This window comes from Zootoca vivipara, chromosome 6, assembly GCF_965207765.1.
Source record: "Zootoca vivipara chromosome 6, rZooViv2.hap1.1, whole genome shotgun sequence".
Classification (NCBI taxonomy): domain Eukaryota; kingdom Metazoa; phylum Chordata; class Lepidosauria; order Squamata; family Lacertidae; genus Zootoca; species Zootoca vivipara.
The window spans coordinates 6,582,101-6,606,622 of NC_142589.1; the positions used below are offsets into that span (position 1 = coordinate 6,582,101).

The window sequence follows — 24,522 nt, forward strand, 5'->3', positions numbered from 1 at the left end:
CATGTCAGCCAACCCCCCCGGTCATTCTGTGGGTGATGCTTGGGTTTGGGCGAGCTGTTTAGTGAAGCTGGAGAACTAGCTGGGCATAGTGGGGCTTGGGCTCTCTGTCCAGCGTGGGTGTAGAGGGCTGGAGGGGATTCTTCTGCCACATCTGCATTCTTGCTTCTGGCTTTTAGGGGAAGGGGCAGTCAGTAGCTCAATAGCAGGGCACATGCTTTGTGCACAGAAAGTTCCAGGATCAAAGAATGGCCACCACTTGGAGCAAGTAATAATGCTCAGACAAGGTGTGACAAGACAGTTCAGAGATTCTGGATGTTGTGCAGTTTCCCTTTGACTCCAAATTTACATCTGGAATTGTTCAGAGCACAAATGAAGCTGGCCAGCTTACCCTCATGAAGAGCACATCTGCTCAGGATTGCTTAGCTGTGGAAGGAGTCAGAACCCCAGTATTATTTGGGTACAGCATGCTGTCTGGATGCCAACTACGGTAAGGGCATGCCATATGCCATTTCTTATTCTTAAAAGGTAAAGGACCCCTGACAGTTAACGACTCTGGGGTTGCGGCGCTCATCTCACTTTACAGGCCAAGGGAGCCAGCGTTTGTCCGCAGACAGTTTTTCCGGGTCATGTGGCCAGCATGACTAAGCTGCTTCTGAAACCAGAGCAGCACACAGAAACACCGTTTACCTTCCCGACGGAGCGGTACCTATTTATCTACTTGCACTTTTGGGGTGCTTTCGAACTGCAAGGTTGGCAGGAGCTGGGACCGAGCAACGGGAGCTTACCCCATCGCGGGGATTTGAACGGCTGACCTTTTGATCGGCAAGCCCAAGGCTCAGTGGTTTAGACCACAGCGCCACCTACGTCCCATTCCTATTCTTACTTCCATGCTTAAGTGTTGGGTTGCAGGGAAAATGCTGGCATCTCACTTAGCAGAGTGGCAGAGATTCATGGCCCTTGGGTGCCTCCATCTTAAATTTTGGACTTTGCTTCAACAAACATGGCCTAATGCAATTCCTACACACACACACACACACACACACACACACACACACACACACCCCTCCTGCTGTGTCCCTTCCAATACCCTTTGCTTGGGCGTTTCTAAAAGAAAGAGAGGGATCTTTCCTGCAACGATTTCAGATGTGGTGGCTGTAAAGTTGAATTCCAGCACACCAAGGACAGGCCGATGAGGCAAGGTGAAGCAAATGCCTCAGGTGGCTGGATCCACAGGGGCAGCAGATTGGGTAGCCAAGGAACGCATTGCCTACTGCTGCTGTTGCAATGGCAGCAACAGCTGCATGCTCTTTGGTGATCAGATCTGCTGCCTCCTCAGCAGCAACCCCCCCCCCCGGCAACACCACATCTTCTTCAGCAGCATCTTGTTCCTGGTATAGATCTTCAATCACCCCTTCTTCCCTGGTGTGTTTGGGGGGGAGGAGCCATTTTGTGGTTCGCTTCAGGTGCCAAAATGGATTTGGTCAGCCCTGGCCAGTGGGGTGGGCACTTGCCGCCCCCTGCTCAAAGTGTCATCCTGACAAAAGTGAGTTGCCAGCCAAGGTTGCATTTCCACTGTTAGGGAAATTGCCAGTTTACTGACCGCAGACCCCCCCCCCTCTTTGCATTTATGCTAACTTCTTTGAAATAAATAAAACTCACCTTTTGACTCAGGTAGACAAAATGGAGGGACGGGAATGGTGTAAGTGATTTATTGATTTTCTTTCTCTTCCCCACCCCCAAATATAGAACCCTGCCTTACATTGCCAGTAGCATCGTTCCACTGAGTAGAGTAGCCAAAGATGGGAATGGTGTGGTTAGACTGCTCCACAAGTAGCCTTTATGAGCTGCTCTTGAAGAGTGGTTCATTAGTTGGTTGCCGTCCAGCACTGTTGACACAGAAATTTCTTTTCTGAAAGAATTACCAAGGATGCAGACTGCAGGCTCTTGGCCCCAGCGCTCCTGAGTGTGCTAAAGGGACAAAACTTCCCAGACTACGTTGCCTCTTTTGGAGATTCTCTGCCCCAGAATGAACTGGACTGGGTGCAAATTTCTAACAACGTCACCGAACCGGTAAGAGTATGCCCACCCTGCCCTAAGCCGGTATGGGTAGCCATGTGGTAGTTTTACTACTTTTGGCCCTCTAACTTCTTCTTCACTCCCCTACCTGGCTCAACTGCATTATAAGTTCTGTCTGTATCTGGGGGAATGTAACAGCTGCAATCCAGGAGGGTCTTCAGTAGCGTAAGTGGGGATGGGGATCCATTTCGGGCAGTTGGAACGTGCCTGAAGTTCTTTCCTTTCTTTGCCAGTGTTTTACCTCGTAGCTAGCAAAACGTCATGTCTCCTTTTTCAGAGCACCTGCGAAATTCCCGTGTCATTTCAAATAGAAGTGAAATGGACTAAATATGGCTCCTTAGCTAACCCCCAAGCGAAAATCGTGAGTGTCACGGCAACGGTGATGACAGCCGCCTTGCCCCAGGTGGGTGGTGATCTCCTGTGATAGAAGGGAGCGTAGTGGCTCCTCGCATGTATTTTTAACTAAATTGGCTTTCACATTTGCAAGGTTCCACGTCTGTATATGAGACAGATGACTGGCTAATGAATCTGGCTTTTCCCACTCAACGGGAAATCTTGAAGGTTCTGTTCACACTTCCTCTCTAAAGGTGGCATTGAAGTGGTCCCCCCTGGGGTTCTGTAGGAGGACCTGCCAAGCAGCCGTCCTTTTTAGTGTGGCAGTGGCTGGAACCCTGCAAGTTCCTTGTGGCTAAATGGGAAAGAGGGAGGAAGGGACTCTCAGAAATATGGGTGGAATGGAAAAAAAGAAAGAGAGGGAGAGGAAAGAGAGAGGTCCACTTTTCCCCAGCTGCCACCTCGCCACCCTTGCATTCCAGAAGCAAGCCAGCCAGTCATTCGGCATGGGAGAGACACTTCCACTAGCCTGTTTGGGCCTCCTTGCATTGCATGTTTCTTTCATTAGGTGCCTTGAGCTTTTACGTTGGTAAAGTAGGAGAATAAATGTGATTGAACAAGCAGCACAGGACTGCTGCTGAAAGCAACCACTGCCCCCTCTCACTGTGGCACAGCTTGCTTTGCCCGCTGGTGCCCATGCCGTGTGAGTTCCCCCATGGCCACATACCCTCTGAGCAGCCAGTGGTGTGGCGCTGGAGGTGGGGCATGCAGTATAATGACATCAGGACTCAGGGTAGATTATACTACATATTAACAAGGAGCAGGGGCAACAAGTTGCAGAGTTGCCATTTTCAGCAGGAGCCCTGTGTTTCTTGCATTTCATCTCTCCAGCATGCCTGTAGTGTCTTTCTTTCAGTTCTGAAACTAGCTGCTGCTAAACCCCACAATAGCTGGAAAGGAAATGTTTTTGTACTGAGTTGGTGCTCTAAACATGCAGAGTCCTGATCTTAAAGCTCTCCTGACCTTGGCTCCTTATCATATATATTCTGCCAGCTAACACTAACACAACAACCTCTTTTATTTTGGAGCTCAGCATTTGACCTGTTCTGCATGATTCATTCTGCGAAGTGAAACTTTTCTTTGGCCTGTCCTAAGCAGAGCCAGAGTGTGGAATGCATCTGCCTGTCTCTTGCAGGTTGACTCGGGAAGCGAACAAACAATCCAGATCTTCAGCTCTGCCACTTTTGTTGACGTCTCCGCGCCTGCTGAGCCGGGTTACAAAGCACGGCCAACCATCGAAGCCAACCTGCCCTTCGACTTTTTCTTCCCATTTGTTTAGTCACAGTGTGAACTGCTGCTGCTTCCTTCCTTTTCTCAAAGCGAGAGGGAACCAGGTCTCAAACCACTCTTCCACTGGGATCAAAGAACACTGCACAACGATGAGCTGATCCCGCCAAAATATTGACTGGCTGCATGTCTGAAAAGGAGTGTGTAGGAAAGGAGCCCCAAATAAGCCATGGCAGGGTTGGACTAGAGGAAACAACAGCAGCAACTCCCCTCCATAATCCTAACAGGGTTATCCTCTCTCACCATAACAGCGGTGAGAGAGAGGGGTGCTTCAGCAAATGCAGCTTCCATCATGTGCTACAGTAGAAGTTTTGTGGAGTACAGCTCAACTCCCGTGCTGTGCCTATCCCCAGGACAGAGCCATTCCGCCCCTCCTCTTGTAATACGTGGGCAGTCACCATCTTTGCAGGGAATTGTAAAGGAAGGAGCCATGAATCATGATGGCTATACTTTGCTTCCTCCTCTCCTGGGAAGCTCCAGTTCCCACCACTACTGCGCCCCCAACAAACATTTGGATTGCACTACACACCCTGATACAGTGGTGTCTTGCTTAACGAATGCCCTGCTTAACGAAATTTCCGCTTAACAAAAGGTTTTTTTCTAGTGGAGGTTGCCTCGCTAGACGAATTCGTTTTACGAAAATTTTGTCTAGCGAATCGCGGTTTCCCATAGGAATGCATTGAAATTCAATTAATGTGTTCCTATGGGCAAAAAAAAAAAATTAAAAAAAATTCAATGCATTCCTATGGGATTCGCTAGACGAATTTTTTGTTATAAGAAAAGACCCGTGGAACGAATTAAATTCGTCTAGCGAGGCACCACTGTATTTCTTCTGAATTTATTTCCCCTGTGTTTCCCATTCTTCTGAACTACTTACTCTCCAAAGCCCACTGCATGTTCCTGTATTCATTTCCATGGTCCTGCAAGTAGGAAGAGTTTATTGTAAGACATTGCTTTATTTTGTTTTATTTATTAGACTAAAGGAATTGCTCTGTCAGGCACATCTAGGAATGAGGGGGGAGTTTGGGGAAAAGGTCACTGACTCGCCTGCCAACCGCCCTCCTTCCTTTTTAGGTACTTCAATAGGAAGTTGCAGTTTTGTGAAGCTAATCAATGCCAACCAATTTCACAGATTTGACTTTTATTAAATTATTTTTGCTATTTTTTAAAAACTGTACAGCTGTACAATTAAAGATTGTAATAATTGGTTTTCAGGTTTGTGGATATATTTTTTTTCAACACTTGAGTCTTAACAAGCAATAGGGATAGAATATTTTTCTAGGAAGGGAAGGAAATGTACAAAAGGGTATGTTCAAAATGGCACAGTATGGAAACAAAATTAGCTTCTCAGTGGCGGCACTATTTCTGTTGGGTCCTAGGATGGCACCTTATCTGGACTGGCCAACAAGTCCATGTTGCTTCAACACAGCATTAAGCCTTTCGATTTCCAGCTCCTGTTGGAGAAGAGTAATTCTGAGGTCAGTTTGGGAGGCTGTTTATGAGGAACTAGAGGACATTCCCCCAAGCTTTGAGGTATGGGGCAGGGCAGGGGAAGAAGCAAAGATGGGAAAAAAATGTCAAAACTTAAATCACTTCGTCAAACAGCTTTTCAGAAGGCTAAATGGAAAACCAACCTAGGTGAACACTCAGCATAAATTCACAGCCTAGGAATAACTTGCACATCTTTTGAGCTTGTGCGCTGTAATGGAGAACAAATTACATACAACCTTTGATTGCCTGCATCACCCACTAATCCTCTGCAGCACAAAGAGGCAGCCAGTTTATTCTGCCCCAGTCAGGAGTGGTGGATTCTCTCTGGCTACCCCATGAAACCACCACAAAAGGCAGACACCATGAACATGCATGCATTAGATCCACGTGCTAGCTGCCCTCTCTCGACTCCAGGGATGGGACCTTGGGAGCCCAAGACTCTCTGGAGGGCTCCAATTTCTCAGTAGGGTGACCAGGGGTGATGGCAGCTCTGGTCCAGCAACAACTCGAGCGTCGTGGGGTCCCTCTACTTGCTCTAGTCAGTGGGAGCACATTGCAAGATCCACCTGACTCTCCACTTCTTAAAATATGGCGATGTGTTCAAGAGCACTTACCCATTTTGAACCCAAACGCCTGTTTAGTCAGTTAAGGGAGCCTGGAGCGCAGAAGCAAAACTTGAGAGATGGCGGGAGAGGGGGCATCATCTTAGAGGGGATCTTGATGATCTCACCTCCCAAAAGGCATACATCAGTGATTGGGAACCTCCAGCCCATGGGCCTAATGGCATGGTGCGTGTCCTAACTTCTCGCATGCATCTGCTTTCCCTAAGCCACACTCGCCCGCCATGTGCCTGGCATCCAATATGAGGTCAGGTGTGGGGGTGCTAAAGCTGCTCCCTGTCCTGTGCCTTTGCTGCTGTGACTTTATTTCAAGCTGACTCGGTTACATGCAGCTGGATCAGAGCCTCAGCCACTGAAAATATGGCCTTACCTTCTCTGCGCAGCTAGTTTCCATCTCCTGGACCTTTAGGGTGAGTTGCAGGTTAGCTTGCTTCATCTTGGACATCTGCTGCTCAGACCGTGTTTTCACCGACAAGATGATTCCTTGGGGAATGGATTCAGAGGACAAGAAAGTTAGCCAGGCCCTATTGGCTGAGACCCAGGGATCACCTTCACGAGCTCTTTACAGCGGTTATCCTCACAACTGTCCTCCAGGATGTTCCTCTTACCGGAAAGAGGAGCGGGAAGCTGGAGAGGAAGCAGCTGGAGCTGAATCAAGGCCCTCCAGCTGCAGGTCCAGTTTTATCTGTTCGTTTGCAAGCGGACTGGTATTGCCAAGCGTTATGGGCTAAGTCACAAGAACCTACATGTGGAAACAGTCTCAGCAGACCCAGTGGAAGAACGGCGATGGAGGAGGGAGAAAGGGTGAAAGCAGGGCAGTGTGTGTGTGTGCGTGCACGGGGGACAAAGCCATGAGCACTGTGCACGCCTGTTAGGAAGGGCCTGGAGGCCTGGGAAGAGAGGTCAAGGATACCAGGAAGAGGGGACTGGATTTGAATGATCCAGAAGTCTCTGGACTTCCTCTGCCCACCATAAAATTCTGCTATACAATCTATTTTAGAACAGTGGATCAAGGATATTGATTGCCAATATTCTTTCTCATGTGCCCATAGAATTTGCTCTCCAGTATTTATTTATTTTTAGTTTAACATGCATTTTCTAGATAGTCAAACTATCTAGATAGTTTGACTAAGTATTGCCAGGCCTTTTCTAGGGCCAGATTTAATCACCTCCCTTCTACAGTATAAAGAGGTGTCCCATGTGAGGACTGTTTGTGTCCTTCTGGAGATAGGAAGTAGTCAAAACTGGGTCAAGTCTTTTTTGAATGTAATCTTCATAGAGAAGGTCACAAGAGATTATTCCCCGCTCCAAAATAAGGAAGCACCTTGGAAGGACACTGGAACGGTACCCTGGATATTTCTCGGCTGATACAAACAAGTTAATAACAGAGATAATGGCCAAGTTCCTGTCCTCTTATAAAAGGTCCTGTAAGATGATACATTGATTCTAACTGCAATTTGTATCTCAAATTTTATCTTTGTACTATGTAATATATGTTTTAGTCATTTGCTTCATATTGTAAGTGAATGTTTTAAATTGTCATCTCTGTTCTATTTTAATGGGTCTGTGGCCAAAGAATAAAATGATGAAGAAGAAGTCTGGTTGCAAGTTTGTTGTTCAGGCAATACTTGGGATGGCAAACAATGGCTTTCTTCAAGAAATTCCTGCATGGGTATTAGTACCTGTGTACTATGAATGGTTCCATACCAAAATCCATCTATTCCTCAAGATTTACCATTTATAATCCTGGCCACTCTCCACAGTCTAAGAAGGATCAGTAATCCAAGTGCTTCAAACTCGTGCTCCCGGAACAGAAGAACGATGTCAAGAACGAATGAGATGATGACAACAATGGCGTCCAGGACCTCAAACTTGTGATGGAAGAACTCCAACCGGTAGGCAAAGAGTTTGAAGAAAATTTCCACCAGAAAGAGGGTTAGGATGCTAAGGCTCAGGTAGTGGAACACCTGCCAGGGTGCAAGGCAAAAGTTAATACACTTTTAACAACACCTGGAGAGCAAGCAGTGGATTTTGACTGAGGATATACACTACAGTTGTACCTTGGAAGTCGAACAGACTCTGTTCCGGAAGTCCAGTCAACTTCCAAAACGTTTGGAAACCAAAGCGCGAGTTCTGATTAGCTGCAGGAAGCTCCTGCAGCCAATCGGAAGACACGGAAGCCCCGTCGGACATTCGGCTTCCAAAAATAGTTCGCAAACTAGAACAGAACAGCGTTCAGGAGCCAAAATGTTTGGGAACTAAGCTGTTTGAAAACCAAGGTACAATAGTACTGGCTTTATCCAGTGGCCCTTTTGCTGCTGAAATCCAACCTAGCCGATGCAATATTTACAGCACCGCACCAAGATCTATTTGCAGAACAGCACAGGGATGCTAATGCTTCACCCAGAGTTTCAAATACTTTCCCCAGCTTTAGATTGTACCATGGGGGATGAGAAATACCTACTGGAGCTAAATCTACCTTTTCACCACAAAGCATTTACAGCCCTGCGTTTTCATACTATAAAGTCTTAATTTTCTGGATGGAAGGTTCAAGAAAATGCACAGAGATCAGCCCTTTTGTGCATTTGTGGAAGCCAAGCCACCCCCCCCCCCCAACCTGGCCAGTTGAGAACTTCACACGCTATGCTCTATACTCTGATGGGCACAAAACACCTAGGCATAAAGATTCAGAGAAATATTTAGCATTGCTTGCTACCTTCATTGTTATGGATAAGATTAAATATCCGTTGTCTAGTTCAGACAGGTCTGCAACATCTAATGCAGCTAAATTCGCAGTGAAGGCTGCTCAACTTACACAACGCCTTCTGGCCTCCCTTGAGATCCTAGATTCTGTTTTTTAATGTATGTTTCATTCATTATACAGGTCAAGTTTTTATCTTTATATAGCGTTATTCGGTATTTCAGGTCTACACATTTCTACTTGGCTCCAACCTGTATTTGGCTTCCTTCTTAGTAAATTTGGAAAAAATGTGAATGTTAGTACACCAAACACCACAACACAACCAAAGAAAAATATTCTGTAGCAAACTATGGGATGGGTAGGTCACACATACTACATACACACCTTCCCATATTTGCTTCACAGAGAAAGGGCACTATACATATCTCTTCAAGTATATATATATATGCATCTCTACAGGTCTAGCAGCTGGCTTACTTTAAAAATGAAAGTTAAGGTTCTGAGGAAGCTGGATTCTGCACCTGACAGAATTGCAATACACTGATTGCAATGCAAACCATGATTCATGTGCAGATTCCTCCCCTATTGCCTTTACCTTGGGCGCAATCTCGTGTTTGTCAGGGTGGATGATTTTCAAGTCCAAAAGCAGTTCCCCGAGGACCAGTATGGCGTCCAAAATAACCAGGCCGACAACTAAGATCTGAGAGAGGAAGAACGAAGGCCAGAATAAATATGCAAACCTTTGAAGCCAAGCAGAAGATTGCAAAGTCAAGACTTGGTGCTCATCAGCCACGGAAGAAATGTGTCAGCTAGGATGAGAAGAACGAGGCAAAAGCTGCGGCTCAAGTGTGATGTGAAGACTCCTCGTTAAAACCACACAGAATTGCTTAGAGCTGCGATGCAAGTTTAATGTTACTGTTCTCCATATGGGATAAAGCACCTCAGATTTGGTTTGAGGAACCGCATTCATTCCGGGGTAGATACATACCTAGGCTTCCTTGTGCCGTTGGCAAGGAGCTGTACTAGGCAGAGGGCCTTATCGGTGGTGGCGCCTGCCCTGTGGAACGCCCTCCCAACAGATGTCAAAGAGGAAAACAACTACCAGACTTTTAGAAGACATCTGAAGGCAGCCCTTTTCAGGGAGGCTTTTAATGTTTAATAGATTACAATATAATAGAACAAGATCCAGACAAAACACTGGATCAAACAACTCTCAACTATCTTTCTAATAGCTGTCTAAGAACTAGCAATCTAACAACCATCTTTCTAACTACCCAATTCCAGCCCTCTTTTTCTAATATCCAGCCTTGCAACTGACCACCCAAGTCTCTTCCTCAAGTTCTCCTTCCCCAAGCTCTACTCTCTTAGCATAAAGTCTGTGGCTTGTAAAGGGACAAGCCCCTGGGCCTGCAGGCCAGCACTTTCTACAGACTCTTGCCTGGCACTCTCCCGAAGTACATGGCGAATACGATGCACAATTTCCATGGCATATCTCAGGTGATTGCAACTGTGGGCTTTGCATGGAGGGCAACCATCTCCCTGACCCATCTGGGACAAAGTGATTGACCACACTGCAAAAATTCAACATCAGGAGAAAAGAATGTGCTTTGAATTTCACGTATTTGCAAAACACGTGGCATAAAAGTAATTGCTTTTTAAATTATAATTATGAGCCAAATTTTAAACTTTGAAGTCCAGCGTCATCCTTTAAGAAGGTGATTAGAAAACGTGATATGGAAAAAGTGTGTTTTATTGCTGCTCCAAACATGCTTGGAGTGCCTTTGAGGAAAAGACACCCCAAGAACAACTGCACTAAAAAATATTGTGATTACAAGGAAAGTGCACAAAGTATTTGGAGACCCCCAAGTTGACTGGGAGTTCAATTGCTCCTGCTGGTGGCAATGGCTGGTTATCCATGGTCACCAATTTAACCCTAGAGGACTCCATCATCTTTCCCTTCTAAGCTGGACACTCAATACAACACTGGCCACCAATGTTTCCATTCACATAAGAGCAGTTACCTGCCACGTACCTGAAATTTGTGTGACTGGAACAACTTCTTCATCACCTCCCGGAAGGTGGGGGTCCTGGGGGAAGAGTCGATTTTGACGGCAGTCTCGGGGGTCTTTGCTTCCTCTTCCATCTCCTCTTCCTCCCATTTCCTGTAGTCATTGTTCCACTGAGCAGGATCATCCCCCACCACGGTGAAATGTTTCAAGTACATGGACATGGTGGCAGCTTAAATGAGCATCACTCTGTAGAAACACACTGTGGAGGGAAAGCTTGAGAGCATCACTGCCTGAGAACACGACAGCTGAACTTCCTCTAAGGAATGACAATACAAAAGGAGGAGGAGGAGGAGGAGAAACCCTGTGATTTCACAGTACAAGACTATTTTTTTAAAAAAATTGTCTGGATTGTGGGTGGGGTATGATACCTACTTCCCCATTCAGAGTTTGGAAATATCTGAAGCACTCTTGGAGTAAGCTGCATTTAAAAACAACCAGCAAGTTCCTAGGCCTCATGGTTGAAAAGGTAGATTCAGAACCACTGTTCGGTTAAGCAGGGGTGCTCCTAGAACCAACCCCCTGCCCCAGTGCCCTATGTTTTGTTACGGTAGCTGCCCTGGGCACAGTTGCTCCTGGTGGAGACCGTTTATCATGCGTGCCTTTTGCAATTCCACCACACAAGGGCAACATTCAGCACCCTAAGAATTCCCCTCCCCTGTAAAAGAAGTTCCTAGCCTTTAAGGCTGCAATGTCTGATGGGATGAAAGAAACCAGAGGAAGGGGACCTGGGCTCAAGAGTAGAGCACCTTTGAGAAAGTCTCATGTTTAACTCCTGGCACCTCCATTTAAAAGGATCTTGGGTACCAGGGCTGGGAGAGAGGTTGAAAGAGGCCTCAAGAGCCTCACTGGCAGAGACTGGGAAGAGCACTGGGGTAAGGTAAAGGTAAAGGACCCAGTCAAAGGCAACTATGGGGTTGCGGTCCACAGACAGCTTTCCGGGTCATGTGCCAACAGGATTAAACCGCTTCTGGCACGATGGGACACCGTGATGAGTGCCAGAGCGCATGGAAACGCCGTTTACCTTCCCGCCACAGCGGTACCTATTTATCTACTTGCACTGGTGTGCTTTCGAACTGCTAGGATGGCAGGAGTTGGGACAGAGCAGCGGGTTGGGGTAATAGCCCAACTTGGTAGAAAGCAGGTCCGCGGTACAATCAGCACCATACATTTAAAGCCCTATGATACCACTTTAAACAGTCACCCCCCTGCCCCAAATCCTGGGAACTACAGGGTGCTGAGAGTTGTTAAAGGTAAGGGTAAAGGGACCCCTGACCATTAGGTCCAGTCGTGACTGACTCTGGGGTTGCGCGCTCATCTCGCATTATTGGCCGAGGGAGCCGGCGTATAGCTTCCAGGTCATGTGGCCAGCATGACAAAGCCGCTTCTGGCAAACCAGAGCAGCACATGGAAACGCCGTTTACGTTCCCGCTGTAGCAGTTCCTATTTATCTACTTGCATTTTGACGTGCTTTCGAACTGCTAGGTTGGCAGGAGCTGGGACCAAGCAATGGGAGCTCACCCCGTCAAAGGGATTCGAACCGCCGACCTTCTGATCAGCAAGCCCTAGGCTCAGTAGTTTAACCACAGCGCCACCTGGATTGTTAGCAGACCCCAATTCCTCTGAGCTGCAATTCTCAAAGTGCCTTGGAAAGAGTGATTGATTGTTAAACTACTGCAGGGGGAGAATTGTAATTTAGTGAACTGCTTAGAGGTTTTCTTACCATCAAGTAGTATATAAATTTTCAACCAACCAACCCCCACCTGGTGCTTTATAAAGAAATAGAAACCAACCAACCAACCAACACAAAAAAACCCCACTGCCTCAAAAGCCCCTGTCCAAAAAGAACAATCTTCATTTAAGTTTTGGTGGGAGGCAGGGTGGATGGTAGTGGAAGGGTAAGGAGACAAAGGAATAAGGTTTTAAGGCAAGCAAATGGGAGCATGCAGGCATAAGAATATCAGAATAGTCAGGCTGCTGGACCAAAGGACCATCTTCTAATCCAGTATTTGGCTTGCCACAGCAGCCAACCAGATGTTGCCACCAAGTCCACAACCAGGACTTGGGCACACCAATCCTCTCCCCAGAAACTGGATACCGTGCCTGGGTAGCAGAGGTTGACAGATCTTGATACCAAGCCAGACCCTGGATTCATCTAGCTTCATAATGGCAACCCTGACGGACTCCAGGGGTCGAGCCTGGCGCCTTCTGCAGGCAAAACAAATGCTCTGCTCTCCCACTCCTACGTTTCCTGAGACTTCATTGTCATTTCAGGGCAAAAGCTTGTGACTTTGCATTCGAGACCGCTGAAACCAGGGACTTTCCCCGGCTGACATCTGAGGCTCTTGGCTATGACACGAGGCCGGCTGTCAGAGGGCCACAGTGTCGCAATCTGGAAAAGGCCCCCCACGTAAAAATCATCATGCCATGCTCTCAGTGGCGCATCACAGGGGAAATGAAGAATTCCTCCTGCACAGCCTGAAAGGCTGCAGTGCCAAAGGCTAAGGCCAAGGTCCTAACCTCACGTCCTGTGAAGTATGAGCCACCAAAATCAACAGAATTTACTTCTTAGCAGGCAGAGATAGCATTGTGCTGCATCGTAAAGTGTCGATTTAAGAGGCAGCAAACAACTCCTTTGCAGACCAACTCAGAATGTGCCCCACTGATCATATCCTGGACTTCTTTGAACAGCTTACATGGTTTGCTGATGTTCACACTGGCCAGATAAGCAAGATCAACAAGGATCAGCTCACCTTCCTTGTTGAATCACTCTCACCTGACTGGTTAGAATGGAGCAAAAAGCCGTAGACAGATTGTTCTGCAGGACAATTTACTACCCAAGTAATGTTGTTGACTATCTAGCACAAGGGACAAAGAGCAGGATGGGGTTCAGGCCCTATTTGTAGACTTCCTGGAGGCAACTAATTGGGAACTTATGGAAGCAGGAGGCTGCTCTAGGTGGACAGGGAACCTGTGGCCCCCCAGATGTTGCTGGATTGAAACTTCCTTCTGCCCCAGCTGTCATGGGAAATAGACAAGGAGGATGGAACTGGAGTCCAATAATGTCTGGAGGGCATTATGTTCCCTCTCCTGGGTCCAGTGCACCAGAAAGTCTGCTTCTCTAGGTCCTAATAATAATAATAATAATAATTTATTATTGGGCGGCTTCCAACAGAAAAATAAAACACAGTGATCTATTAAACATTAAAAGCCTCCCTAAACAGGGCTGCCTTCAGATGTCTTCTAAAAGTCTGGTAGTTGTTTTTCTCTTTGACATCTGATGGGAGGGCGTTCCACAGGGCGGGCGCCACTACCGAGAAGGCCCTCTGTCTAGTTCCCTGCAACTTGGCTTCTCGCAATGAGGGAACCGCCAGAAGGCCCTCGGTGCTGGACCTCAGTGTCCGGGCAGAACGATGGAGGTGGAGACGCTCCTTCAGGTATACTGAGCCGAGGCCATTTAGGGCTTTAAAGGTCAGCACCAACACTTTGAACTGTGCTCGGAAACATACTGGGAGCCAATGTAGATCTTTCAAGACCGGTGTTATGTGGTCTCGGCGGCCGCTCCCAGTCACTAGTCTAGCTGCCGCATTCTGGATTGGTTGTAGTTTCCGAGTCACCTTCAAAGGTAGCCCCACGTAGAGCGCATTGCAGTAGTCCAAGCGAGAGATAACTAGAGCATGCACCACTCTGGAGAGACAGGTAGGGTCTCGGCCTGCGTACCAGATGGAGCTGATAGACAGCTGACCTGGACACAGAATTGACCTGCGCCTCCATGGACAGCTGTGAGTCCAAAATGACTCCCAGGTTTGTTCATAAAACCACTGCGGGGCATTCATGGGATCCATCACTGTCCCCAGAGGCTCAGGTGACAAGCAGCTGCCTGGTTCTCAATGGCTAAAATTCGGCATAAATGCCTTGGCCGCAGTACTCTGTGCTCTGATAACTTCCAGTCTGGATCCTTGTGACGTGCTCTGAAGATGACTCAGAAACTTCAGCTGCTTCCAAATGCAGCAGCCAGATTCCGAGACGCTAAAAAACCGAGGTACCACTGTATCATTATGAAGATAGATGCAGAATTCATAAGACTATATGGACATAACAACAGCCCTGCTGGATCAGGTCAATGGCCCCTTGAATCCAGCATCATGTTCTCACCCTGGTCAACCAGATGCCCGTGGCAAGCTCACAGAGCACAAGGGCAGTTTGCAATGACTGGCATTCAGAAGCATTGCTTCCTCCAGTGTAGCCATCGATCACAGCCATCGAGAGCCTTCTCCTCCATGAACTGTCTAATCATCTTTCAAAGCCACCCAGGCTGGTGGGCATGACTGCCTCCTGCGACAGCGAGTTCCACCAAAACTTCCAACCCTGAGCTTTGTTGTTCTAGCGTTAGGAGAGAGGGACGAAAACTTTCCTCTCTCCCCTTCCTCCATGCTAGGCATCCAGCTAGAAAGCCTGTGTCGACCCCCCCCGACCCCCCACTTAGCTTAGCACGCCTTTGCTCTTACCTCTTTCTAGTCTGCTCCTCTCTCCTTGTCCATGCACAGCCTCTGCTTTCACTAGCAGCAGTGGGGAGAAAACACAACCGCCGGCAGGGAAAACCCAGGGATTGGAAGCACCAGCAAAGCGATGAGACAGCCGAGCGAACCAAAAGTTTCCTGTCTCGCTTGGTATTTTGCATAAGAGGTGTGCTGTTGCAATGCAGACGGATGCAGGACGCACACATTGCTTCCTGCCTAGCTAACTCTTGCTATGGGGTGGGGTGGGGGGTTGGACAGAGAGAGGGAGAAGAGCACTAATGTTGGTTACAGTCAACATCCAGTCATTCAAAAACCCGCTCCGCATTCCCTCAGCATGTTTGTTATGGGTACACAAGCTATGGCCATATCTCGCCAAGTTAACAGCCACTTGCCCCGAGTGATTTGGGGGGGAGCGGGTAGGAATCTTACACAAAACTGTTTGAAAGTCAGACAACTGGACGGGAACATTTTATGAATGAATGGGGGTGGAGAGTGGGGAGTCCGATACCTGTCAAATCCGCCCCAGAGCGCAATGGGTCGGCTGCAGTCTAGCCAAATCTAGCACCTGTTGGTACTACTTAGAAGGGAACCAGTTAACAAAAGGTGCCTTTCTGTGACACACAGTCAAGGTTGCTTGCAAACCAATTCTGAAACTCTCAAGAACAGGTTTAGCTTCGCACAGAGCAACTTTGGCAAGGAGGTCTATCAGGGCAGGATGAGCAACTAAACTATCAACTGCTTAGAGGAGGTAACCGAACAATAAACAGAAGCCAAGCACACACCCCATCCTGTTTTGGAGTCTTTCTCAAACATATTTTAGAAGAAGCAAAGCAAGTTGCCAGAAAATTCAGTCGTCTGTTCTTGAGTACACTTCAAGGTTACGTTGCAAAAAACAACAACAATGCAGCATATTCCACGAGGAACTGTGCTTGTCCTTGTTCAAAAAATTAATTTAGTTTTTAAAACCTCATGAAGAACAATGTCCACATTAAACACAACCCTATTTTGTTTTGTTGTTGTTGTTTAGTCGTTTAGTCATGTCCGACTCTTCGTGACCCCATGGACCACAGCACGCCAGGCACTCCTGTCCTACACCGCCTCCCGCAGTCTGGTCAAACTCATGTTGGTAGCTTTAAGAACACTGTCCAACCATCTCGTCCTCTGTTGTCCCCTTCTCCTAGCGCCCTCAATCTTTCCCAACATCAGGGTCTTTTCCAGGGAGTCTTCTCTTCTCATGAGGTAGCCAAAGTATTGGCGCCTCAGCTTCACAATCTGTCCTTCCAGTGATCTGTCCTTCCAGTTTGTTTTATTTTGGAAAAAATGCCACCACAAAAGTCTTTGTGCCCACCAAGGATTGCAGCCAACCACCAATTTTTGTTCAGAATAGACTCGCTGAAATTAATGGACCCTTGTTACCAATGTTCATTCACTTCAATGGATCTGCTTTGAGGAAGGGCCAACAATGGATGCAGCCCCTCGTGCAGACCCACAGAAGCATTTCATAAAATAACCGCCATGGGAGAGCTTTCAGGCAGGCCTCAAAGTGAGGGGTCACAACACACTCTGCAAGACGCCTGCTTACTATCAATGGGTTGGAAACAGGAGGACTCTAAACAAACAAACTCTTGCGGTGTGTCTCCTTGCCCCACAACAGAAGCCTCCTAGAGCAGTTTGGGTGTCAGGTGGGTGGGTACATTGGGGGTGGGAGGGAAAGGAAAGCTACCTCCCCCCCCTGCTTTGTACTACTGAAGTTCTAAAGGGCTGAGTTCCAGGGCTGTCAGCTGGCCCAAACCCGAGTGCTTTGTTCCGAGCTACTGTAGCGCAGTGGTTAGAGCAAACTGACCCTTAAGAACAAAGCATTCCCCGCTCCGGGCACTGGAAGAGAATGGAGTGCTCTTCAACTGTCATAGGTTTGGGAGGCATCTAGAAACAACGACAAAAAGGAGAATACTGTACTGTGCCACCTTAAAGGGAAATCCAACTGGAGCTGAGAAGCTTCCAGTTCAAACAAATCTCCCCCCACCCCCTGGGACATAGACGATCAAATAGATGAACATAGAAATGTGGGTGGTGGGAAACTAGGTGCTGTGAGTGCAGCGGCACAAGAGAGCAATTCGGAGAGGCCAAAGGACCAGCAATTTAAGAGACCAAGGGTTTGTAAGCCTCCAAGCCAAGATGGGAGAACTGGGGTGCTGGGTCTTAGAGGACAACCTGGTGGAACAGAGAGAGCCAGCGGGGCATAGCTATCTCTGGATATAAGCTCCGTAGCAGTGTTTCCCAAACTCCCATTTCCCTAGCTAGCAGGGTCAGGGATGATGGGAACTGTAGTCCCAAAAGCAGCTGGGGAGCCAAGTTTGGGAAACACTGCTCTATAGGAAGGATAGGAGGAAATGCTCTGCTCATTGGAGAGGGCACGAAGTCCATCAAGCTAGAAATCCCAAAATGGACGGGACTCCCCTGCAAAATCATGGTGGGTGCTGATACAAAGAGTAACTTGGAACTGAGGGCATGCTGTCACACGCCGGTCCTGCTCGCTTCCCTAGGTCCCGCTCCCCAGAATCATGCCCTTGTGATAGAATCATAGAGTTGGAAGAGACCACAATGGTCATCCAGTCCAACCCCCTGCCAAGCAGGAAACACCATCAAAGCATTCTTGACATATGCCTGTCAAGCCTCTGCTTAAAGACCTCCAAAGAAGGAGACTCCACCACACTCCTTGGTAGCAAATTCCACTGCCGAACAGCTCTTACTGTCAGGAAGTTCTTCCTAATGTTTAGGTGGAATCTTCTTTCTTGTAGTTTGAATCCATTGCTCCGTGTCCGCTTCTCTGGAGCAGCAGAAAACAATCTTTCTCCCTCCTCCATATGACATCCTTTCATATATTTGAACATGGCTATCATATCACCCCTTAACCTTCTCTTCTCCAGGCTAAACATACCCAGCTCCCTAAGTGATGGGGGGGGCAGCTGCCCAGAAAGCCACTGGCTCATTGCAGCCGCTGATCTCCTCAGGTTTGGAAACAAATCCCAGGAGACCAGCTGACAACCCTCTATTTGAAGGGCTTTCCATTCCATGTTAGATGGGGGGGGGGAATAAAGATGCCCCCCTCCAAGAAGAGAGAAGGCACCTTGAACCAGCTCATTCACAGTTAGCTTCCGCACAGCTGGCTTAGGGGACACACAGGTCACCTAGTCAGACTTCCCCCACGGCACTGAGACGCAGTTCTCTTTAAACAGCAGGCATCATTTCTGTATTTGCATCAAAACATTGAAGTTGTTAGCACAGGCAGGCAGGCACTCAGCATTCTTTGGGGAGTGGTGATGCATTAAAGGGCCAGCTTTCCTGTTCCGTCCCTTTTCTGCTACTTTGCTACAAACACCATGGCAGGCAAGTTTTGAACCCTTTCCTCAGAAGAGCGACACACTCCTGGCCCCATCGATACCTCCCTCCACCCATCTCTCTCATTAAAGCCCAAAGGAAGAATTTTGCCTGGTTAAAGATTCTCCACTCAAATGTCCTGAGCTTGCAGAAAAGGAAGACTCAGGATGCAAATTCCAGGGGTCATCAACACAGCCATTTCTGATAAAATGTGCCTTTGCCAGCTACTAGCCTCGTGAGATAGCATTTGATTTCATTTAAGTGAAATGCTATCTCAAAAGGCTAGTACCGGTAGCACTGGGTAAGTTCTTTGTTCCTTTTTTACTGCCATTGTAGAAGAAGAAGAAGAGTTTGGATTTGATATCCCGCTTTATCACTACCCGAAGGAGTCTCAAAGCGGCTAACATTCTCCCTTCCCTTCCTCCCCCACAACAAACACTCTGTGAGGTGAGTGGGGCTGAGAGACTTCAGAGAAGTGTGACTAGCCCAAGGTCACCCAGCAGCTGCATGTGGAGGAGCCGAGACGCGAACCCGGTTCCCCAGATTACGAGACTACCGCTCTTAACCACTACACCAGTGTTTCCCAACCAGTGTGCCTCCAGATGTTTTGGGACTACAACTCCCATCATTCCTGACCACTGGTCTTGCTAGCTAGGGATGATGGGAGTTGTAGTCCCAAAACATCTGGAGGCACACTGGTTGGGAAACACTGCACTACACCATACTGGCTCCCTGTACAAAGGATACGATGAGCCACAACGCAACTCCAGGAGCTGCCCCAATTAGCATCTCACCAGAGTACAGGTAACTCACAACTTACACATGTTTGGCAATTTTATTTTTTCATTTTATTTTTTAAGGGGGTGGGCATCTAGGAAAAAGGTATTTGGCAATCCCAGATCTGTGCACAGATGACAATTGATAGGCTGAATCTTACTTTGGTGCTGAAGGCAGGAGAGTGTTCTCTTCTGCAACCAAAGGCAGCAAAGCAGTTTGGAGAATGGATGGCAGGCCACACAGCTCTGTTCTCCAACACCATTTCCTCTCCCATCCCGCCAAATCTGCTGCCTGAGGCAGCTGCCTCACCCTACCTAACAGCAGGGCCAGTCCCTACATTGATCTTATCTGTATTGCCACATAGTGGAAAGCTTTACAGATAACCAACCATTTCAAAATGGTTAAAAAAGATTTGGGGCGCCATTTTATTGGAGAAACTGAATGACTTTTCAAGGTTACTTTAGAAGTCTAGACAATACTTTTTATAATTTAATAATAATTATATAGCTAAGCTCCATCCATATGTTTTCCCTATTGTAGCAATTTAGAGGGGGTTACTAGCGGGTTTTATATGGCATTGTCCACACAACTGTCTTACTATTGTTTTATGATTTATGAACTACAGTTACAATGTTATTTCCATGAAATATGTTATGATTTATTTATAAACTTAGTAGAAAGAGTCGTTTACAAAGCTACAAGAAGGGCAAAAAACCACTTTGATCCCCTTTAGACTTCTCTGACTTGGCATTTCCATGTAATTTGCTACACAGTGATTTTTTTTTTTGACACACACCTATGTTTACCGATGAGCCGAATAACAAGACCAAGCACACCTCAGTCTGAATGTCATAACCCAGGATGATGGCAGGTACCACACCTTAACCGTGACCTCTAACATCAACTGCACTAAATTTAAAACTGAACAAAATTGCATCACCCAGAGATGTCCCAATCGTCGCCTTAAGCATCCAGCCGTGTTTACCTCCAAACACAGGGAGACGTGCATAAACATTGGAGGGCCCTTGAAAGCTTTCTTCCTCACTTAGCGAAGGAGGTAAGCAACCTGCACTGCTTAGTCCCGATGGGAGTTGGAAACTAACAGCACCTGGAGAGACACAAGTTCCCCAGCCCTATTTAAGGCTGAAATCACACACACACACACACACACACGGATGGGATGGGAACTTGTGGCCCAACTTCTCTTCTATGGCTTTTAAAGCTCCAAAAGAGAAATAATGTTAAAGCAAATTAAGAAGGCATTTATAATTTATAATTTATTTTGTGCATTAAATATTGATAAGCAAACCTCGTGTAGCTACGATTTACCTAGCAATTAATTTTGTAGCTGGGTGGGGAGGAGAGTAGGAGGACAACGTGAAACCAAGTCACTGGGAGCAGAAAAAAAACCCTCACCTGCCCTACACTTGGCCAAGATACCCAGAGGGGTCTTCGTATGCAAGGCCGTCTTAAGTATATCCTGCGCTGTGGTGCAAAGATCCCTCTGGTGCCGCCGCCCCACCCCGGTTTCCCAGAGTTGCTGGCCTTTTTATGGCGCTGCCGGCAGCTTTGCAGGGCTGGAGGAGGCGGGCAGCGGCTGGAGGGTGGCTCCTCCAGTGGGGAAGAGGAGGCGGCTCCGGGCATGGCACTGCTCCAGCGAGGCGGGCGAGGGCGGCAAGCTGATGCCTCTGCCTCTTCCCCGGCGCCCTCCAGAACTTGGCACCCTGGCGCCCCGTGCCACTTGCCTCTATGGGCAAGACGCCCCTGTTTGTATGTAAGCCCCAATGAACAGAACAGGAGCGGAAATGCCTTTCAACTGGGCTTTTGCATGCTGGAGTTTCTTGGAAGTGGATCAGATCTGTGCCTTTCCCACTGTGCCACCCTTAATGGCAACTGGACACAGCCCAAAGTGGCTTCCTCCCCTCCCTTTTTGCTACCTTACTGGTCACTTTGGGCAAACAAGTTAGAAATGGAAATCAGAATGTTGCCTCTGCTTTCCTCTGAACGTCCCGGCAGGAGGACCAGCAAGGTCTGAAACACCTTGGGCTCCCTTGTTTGCTCCCATCTGATTTCTGCTGTGCCTTCCAGGTCCTTCTGAGGCTCTCCTTTTCCTCCAGTCACCTCATTTATTATACCCTGCCTCTCCTGCTAAAGGAGCCCAGCGTGGCAAACAGCAGAAGAGCCATGGAAAGGGTGCAATGTGAAACATGCTCTACGTCTGAGCCTCAAAACACACACACACACACAAACCAACAAAAACCTCACAGAAACAGAGAGTGGCCTCGCGAATTTAACTTTCTGGAGGGCCGCCGAGATTGCATTGTGCTCATGATGACTTGCTGACTGTTTCCCCGTCTTGGGCCCAGATTAGAGAGCATCACCTTTGCTCAACGCCCATGCAATAAATATTTCAGATGAGCCCTGCAGGATCAGATCAAATGGGGGGGGGCAATCTAGTCCTGATAAGAGTCTTTGCTGGATTGTCCCCGAGAGCCCTAATGAGAGCCAATGATCTTGTAGGCCAAATAATTTCTTGTAAGGTTATATTGCTTATGCTGTTTTTATTGTTTTCTTTTGTTGTTAGTTGTCCTGGAGGACCTAGCTTTGAGGAAGAGCAGGCAACAAGTCAGGCGGGGGAGGGAGAGATTCTCCGGGGCTGAGGGCTGCACTGCCTTGTGGAAAACTTTCTGGGGGCCGCATGCCAGTGGGGGGGGGGCAAAGGATCCTGCAGGGCAGTGGATGTGACTCACCTTTCTCTTCTCCGACCAGGCAAAGGTCAAATGACCAAGGCAAGCAAACAAGAAGCATTGTCATAGTTCAGGGCTCTTAAGGGCAAATGAGGGAGACTGCCCAGTACGTTTCCGAGCACAGTTCAAAGTGTTGGTGCTGACCTTTAAAGCCCTAAATGGCCTCGGTCCAGTATACCTAAAGGAGCGTCTCCACCTCCATCATTCTGCCCGGACACTGAGGTCCAGCACCGAGAGCCTTCTGGCGGTTCCCTCGTTGCGAGAAGCCAAGTTGCAGGGAACTAGGCAGAGGGCCTTCTCGGTGGTGGCGCCTGCCCTGTGGAACGCCCTCCCAACAGATGTCAAAGAGGAAAACAACTACCAGACTTTTAGAAGACATCTGAAGGCAGCCCTGTTCAGGGAGGCTTTTAATGTTTAATAGATTACTGTGTTTTATTTTTCTGTTGGAAGCCGCCCAGAGTGGCTGGGGAAACCCAGCCAGATGGGCGGGGTATAAATAATAAATTTATTATTATTATTATTATTATTATTATTATTATTATTATTATTATTAAGGGCCAGATAGAGAGGCTGAGGGGGCCACATTCACCCCCTGAGCCTGTCTCCCTGTTGTCAGCAATGGTTGCTATCATTAAATATAAGCATCAGCATCCAGCCTCCTGTTCTCACAGTGGCCAACCCTGGGAAGCCTACAGGTAGGAGACAAACACAGCAGTCCCTGCCCCACTTTGCCCCCCCAGCAAGTGATATCCAGAGGTGTCATGCCACCCTCACTAGCCCAGAGCCATCATGGGGCTAGTGATCGCTGATTACCTTATCCCGAGAGCTCTTTTAACACAGGCTGCTGACCCGGACAGTTGAACAGGAGTGGAGAATCGATTGCCCTGCGCATGAGTTCCCTCCAACTCCCATCAGGACTTCGCTACCTGAGTCTCGTTGTAAAGCCAGAGACTGGAAGGGGAAAACTGGGTCTCTTGTCTAGGACCAAGGGGACAACACAAAGAAGTCCAGGATTCCTGTGTTGCAGGGGTTGGACGGGATTATATTTAGGGTCACTTCCAACTCTATGCTTCACACCTTCACTCTTTAGGCTTCCTCATGCGCTGGCACCCCACCCCACTCCTGAATCTTACACCACACCTAGAAAATGCTGGCGCTATGGGTAGATGCAATTTTAAATACACTTAAAAAAGAGAGAAGAAGTTAGGCTGCCAAGGATCAAACAAGGTAGAAACTGGCAAAATAGTCAAGAGCCTGCTCCACATTTTAACTCCTCATGTATCAGGTGAAGTTTGCACAGGCTGGGGGAAAGGGTTTTAAAACACGTTTTGCAGGAGGTTGGATTAGATTACTCTTTGGGTTCCTTCCAGCTCTACAATTCTATGATTCTATATATAAAAAGGCACATCCACACACACGATTTGGGTAACTGGAGACACAGCTGCCTTGCTCCCTTAAGGCCCAGGCAACACATTTCCCACTCCTAATTTTTAGGTAACATATTCAAACCCTTTTAATAAAACCACTGTAGACCATCCAAAGCTCCACAAGGGAAGAGTGCGATATATGAGTTAATTGTTTTAAAATATTGTTTTTATGAAGCCTGAGTTTGGCTCGGACCCACCCATTCCCCTTTAAGATCATCCGTTTATTTGCCTCGTTTTTGCTCCTTGCTGTTGCTCCTTTGACCCAACAACCCCTTCCTCCTGACTCCACCAAATCCCAGGAGCCCACAAGGCCAGGAAATTACCCCCTGCCGCCCCCCCCAAAAAAAACCCGAAAGCGAGGCCTCAGTCTGGGACCTAAAAGAATGGGGAGGGACCATCCCCGCATCCCTTCGCCAGCCCCCACCTCGAGGGGGGAATCGAGGGAAAGATACTTCTTCCTTGCTCCCCCTCCGTGCAGAGTTGGGGATCGGGGGGGCTGCGCACGCTCCTCCCTGGGATGCCCGGAGCATCGGGTTCATGTTTCCAGTTTGCCACCCCAAGAGGCGGGGCAGCGCTGCTCGGGAGCCCCCCTCCCCTCCCCTCCCCTGCCCGCTCGCTCCCCCAAAAACCACCCCCAGTACCGTGTCTGGCTGCAGCAAGGAGCAGACCCCCAGAACCGCCAGCCTACCCAGACCGGACGCTGCACAGCTGCTGCTACTGCCGAGGCTGCTGCTGCCGCCGCCACCGTCTCTTTCTCCGCCTTCCTGCTACTCATTGGTGCATAAAGTGGACTTTATTTTCATAATGAAAAGAGAGAACGAAGAGGGAGGAGCGCAGATGCAACCCAAGTCCCGGCGACCCGGATTGCAGCGGCTTGGAGGAGGACCATCTGGGGGCAAACAAACTGTAGATAAAACTCTAAAGCGACTCCCGCCCGCCCCACAATCTCTCCTATTCTGTCCCTTGGGCTTTTCCAGAAAAGTAAAGTTTGCAGGAATTTATTTATTTGATCCCCAGTTGGGTGAGGGTTGGGGGTTGG

The 24,522-nt window shown here is 48.0% G+C and overlaps 2 protein-coding genes across 5 annotated transcripts in view; one reads left to right on the top strand and one right to left on the bottom strand.

The window, feature by feature from the left end:
• Positions 1-4,965, top strand: part of TCTN1 (tectonic family member 1) — a 19,627-nt gene extending 14,662 nt beyond the window's left edge. The window contains exons 11-14 of the mRNA XM_088670888.1: positions 347-487; positions 1,917-2,070; positions 2,354-2,479; positions 3,605-4,965. Of these exons, the coding sequence (XP_088527014.1) occupies positions 347-487; positions 1,917-2,070; positions 2,354-2,479; positions 3,605-3,748 (565 nt within the window). The 3' untranslated portion in view covers positions 3,749-4,965. The remainder of the gene's footprint in view (positions 1-346; positions 488-1,916; positions 2,071-2,353; positions 2,480-3,604) is intronic.
• On the bottom strand, positions 4,881-24,241 carry HVCN1 (hydrogen voltage gated channel 1). Of its 4 annotated transcripts, none has more exons than XM_060276359.2 (6): positions 24,172-24,241; positions 10,601-10,836; positions 9,164-9,268; positions 7,603-7,834; positions 6,238-6,350; positions 4,881-5,210 (listed from the first exon to the last, which is right to left on the bottom strand). In XM_060276359.2, the coding sequence occupies exons 2-6, from the start codon at positions 10,796-10,798 to the stop codon at positions 5,145-5,147; spliced, it is 714 nt and encodes a 237-aa protein (XP_060132342.1). In that variant the 5' UTR covers positions 10,799-10,836; positions 24,172-24,241; the 3' UTR covers positions 4,881-5,144. The 4 variants fall into 4 exon arrangements, with proteins under 4 accessions (XP_060132342.1, XP_034973632.1, XP_088527015.1 ...); XM_035117741.3 differs by having other exon boundaries at positions 24,125-24,241; XM_088670889.1 differs by lacking the exon at positions 24,172-24,241 and adding an exon at positions 20,726-20,865.
• Positions 24,242-24,522: the final 281 nt, after the last annotated feature.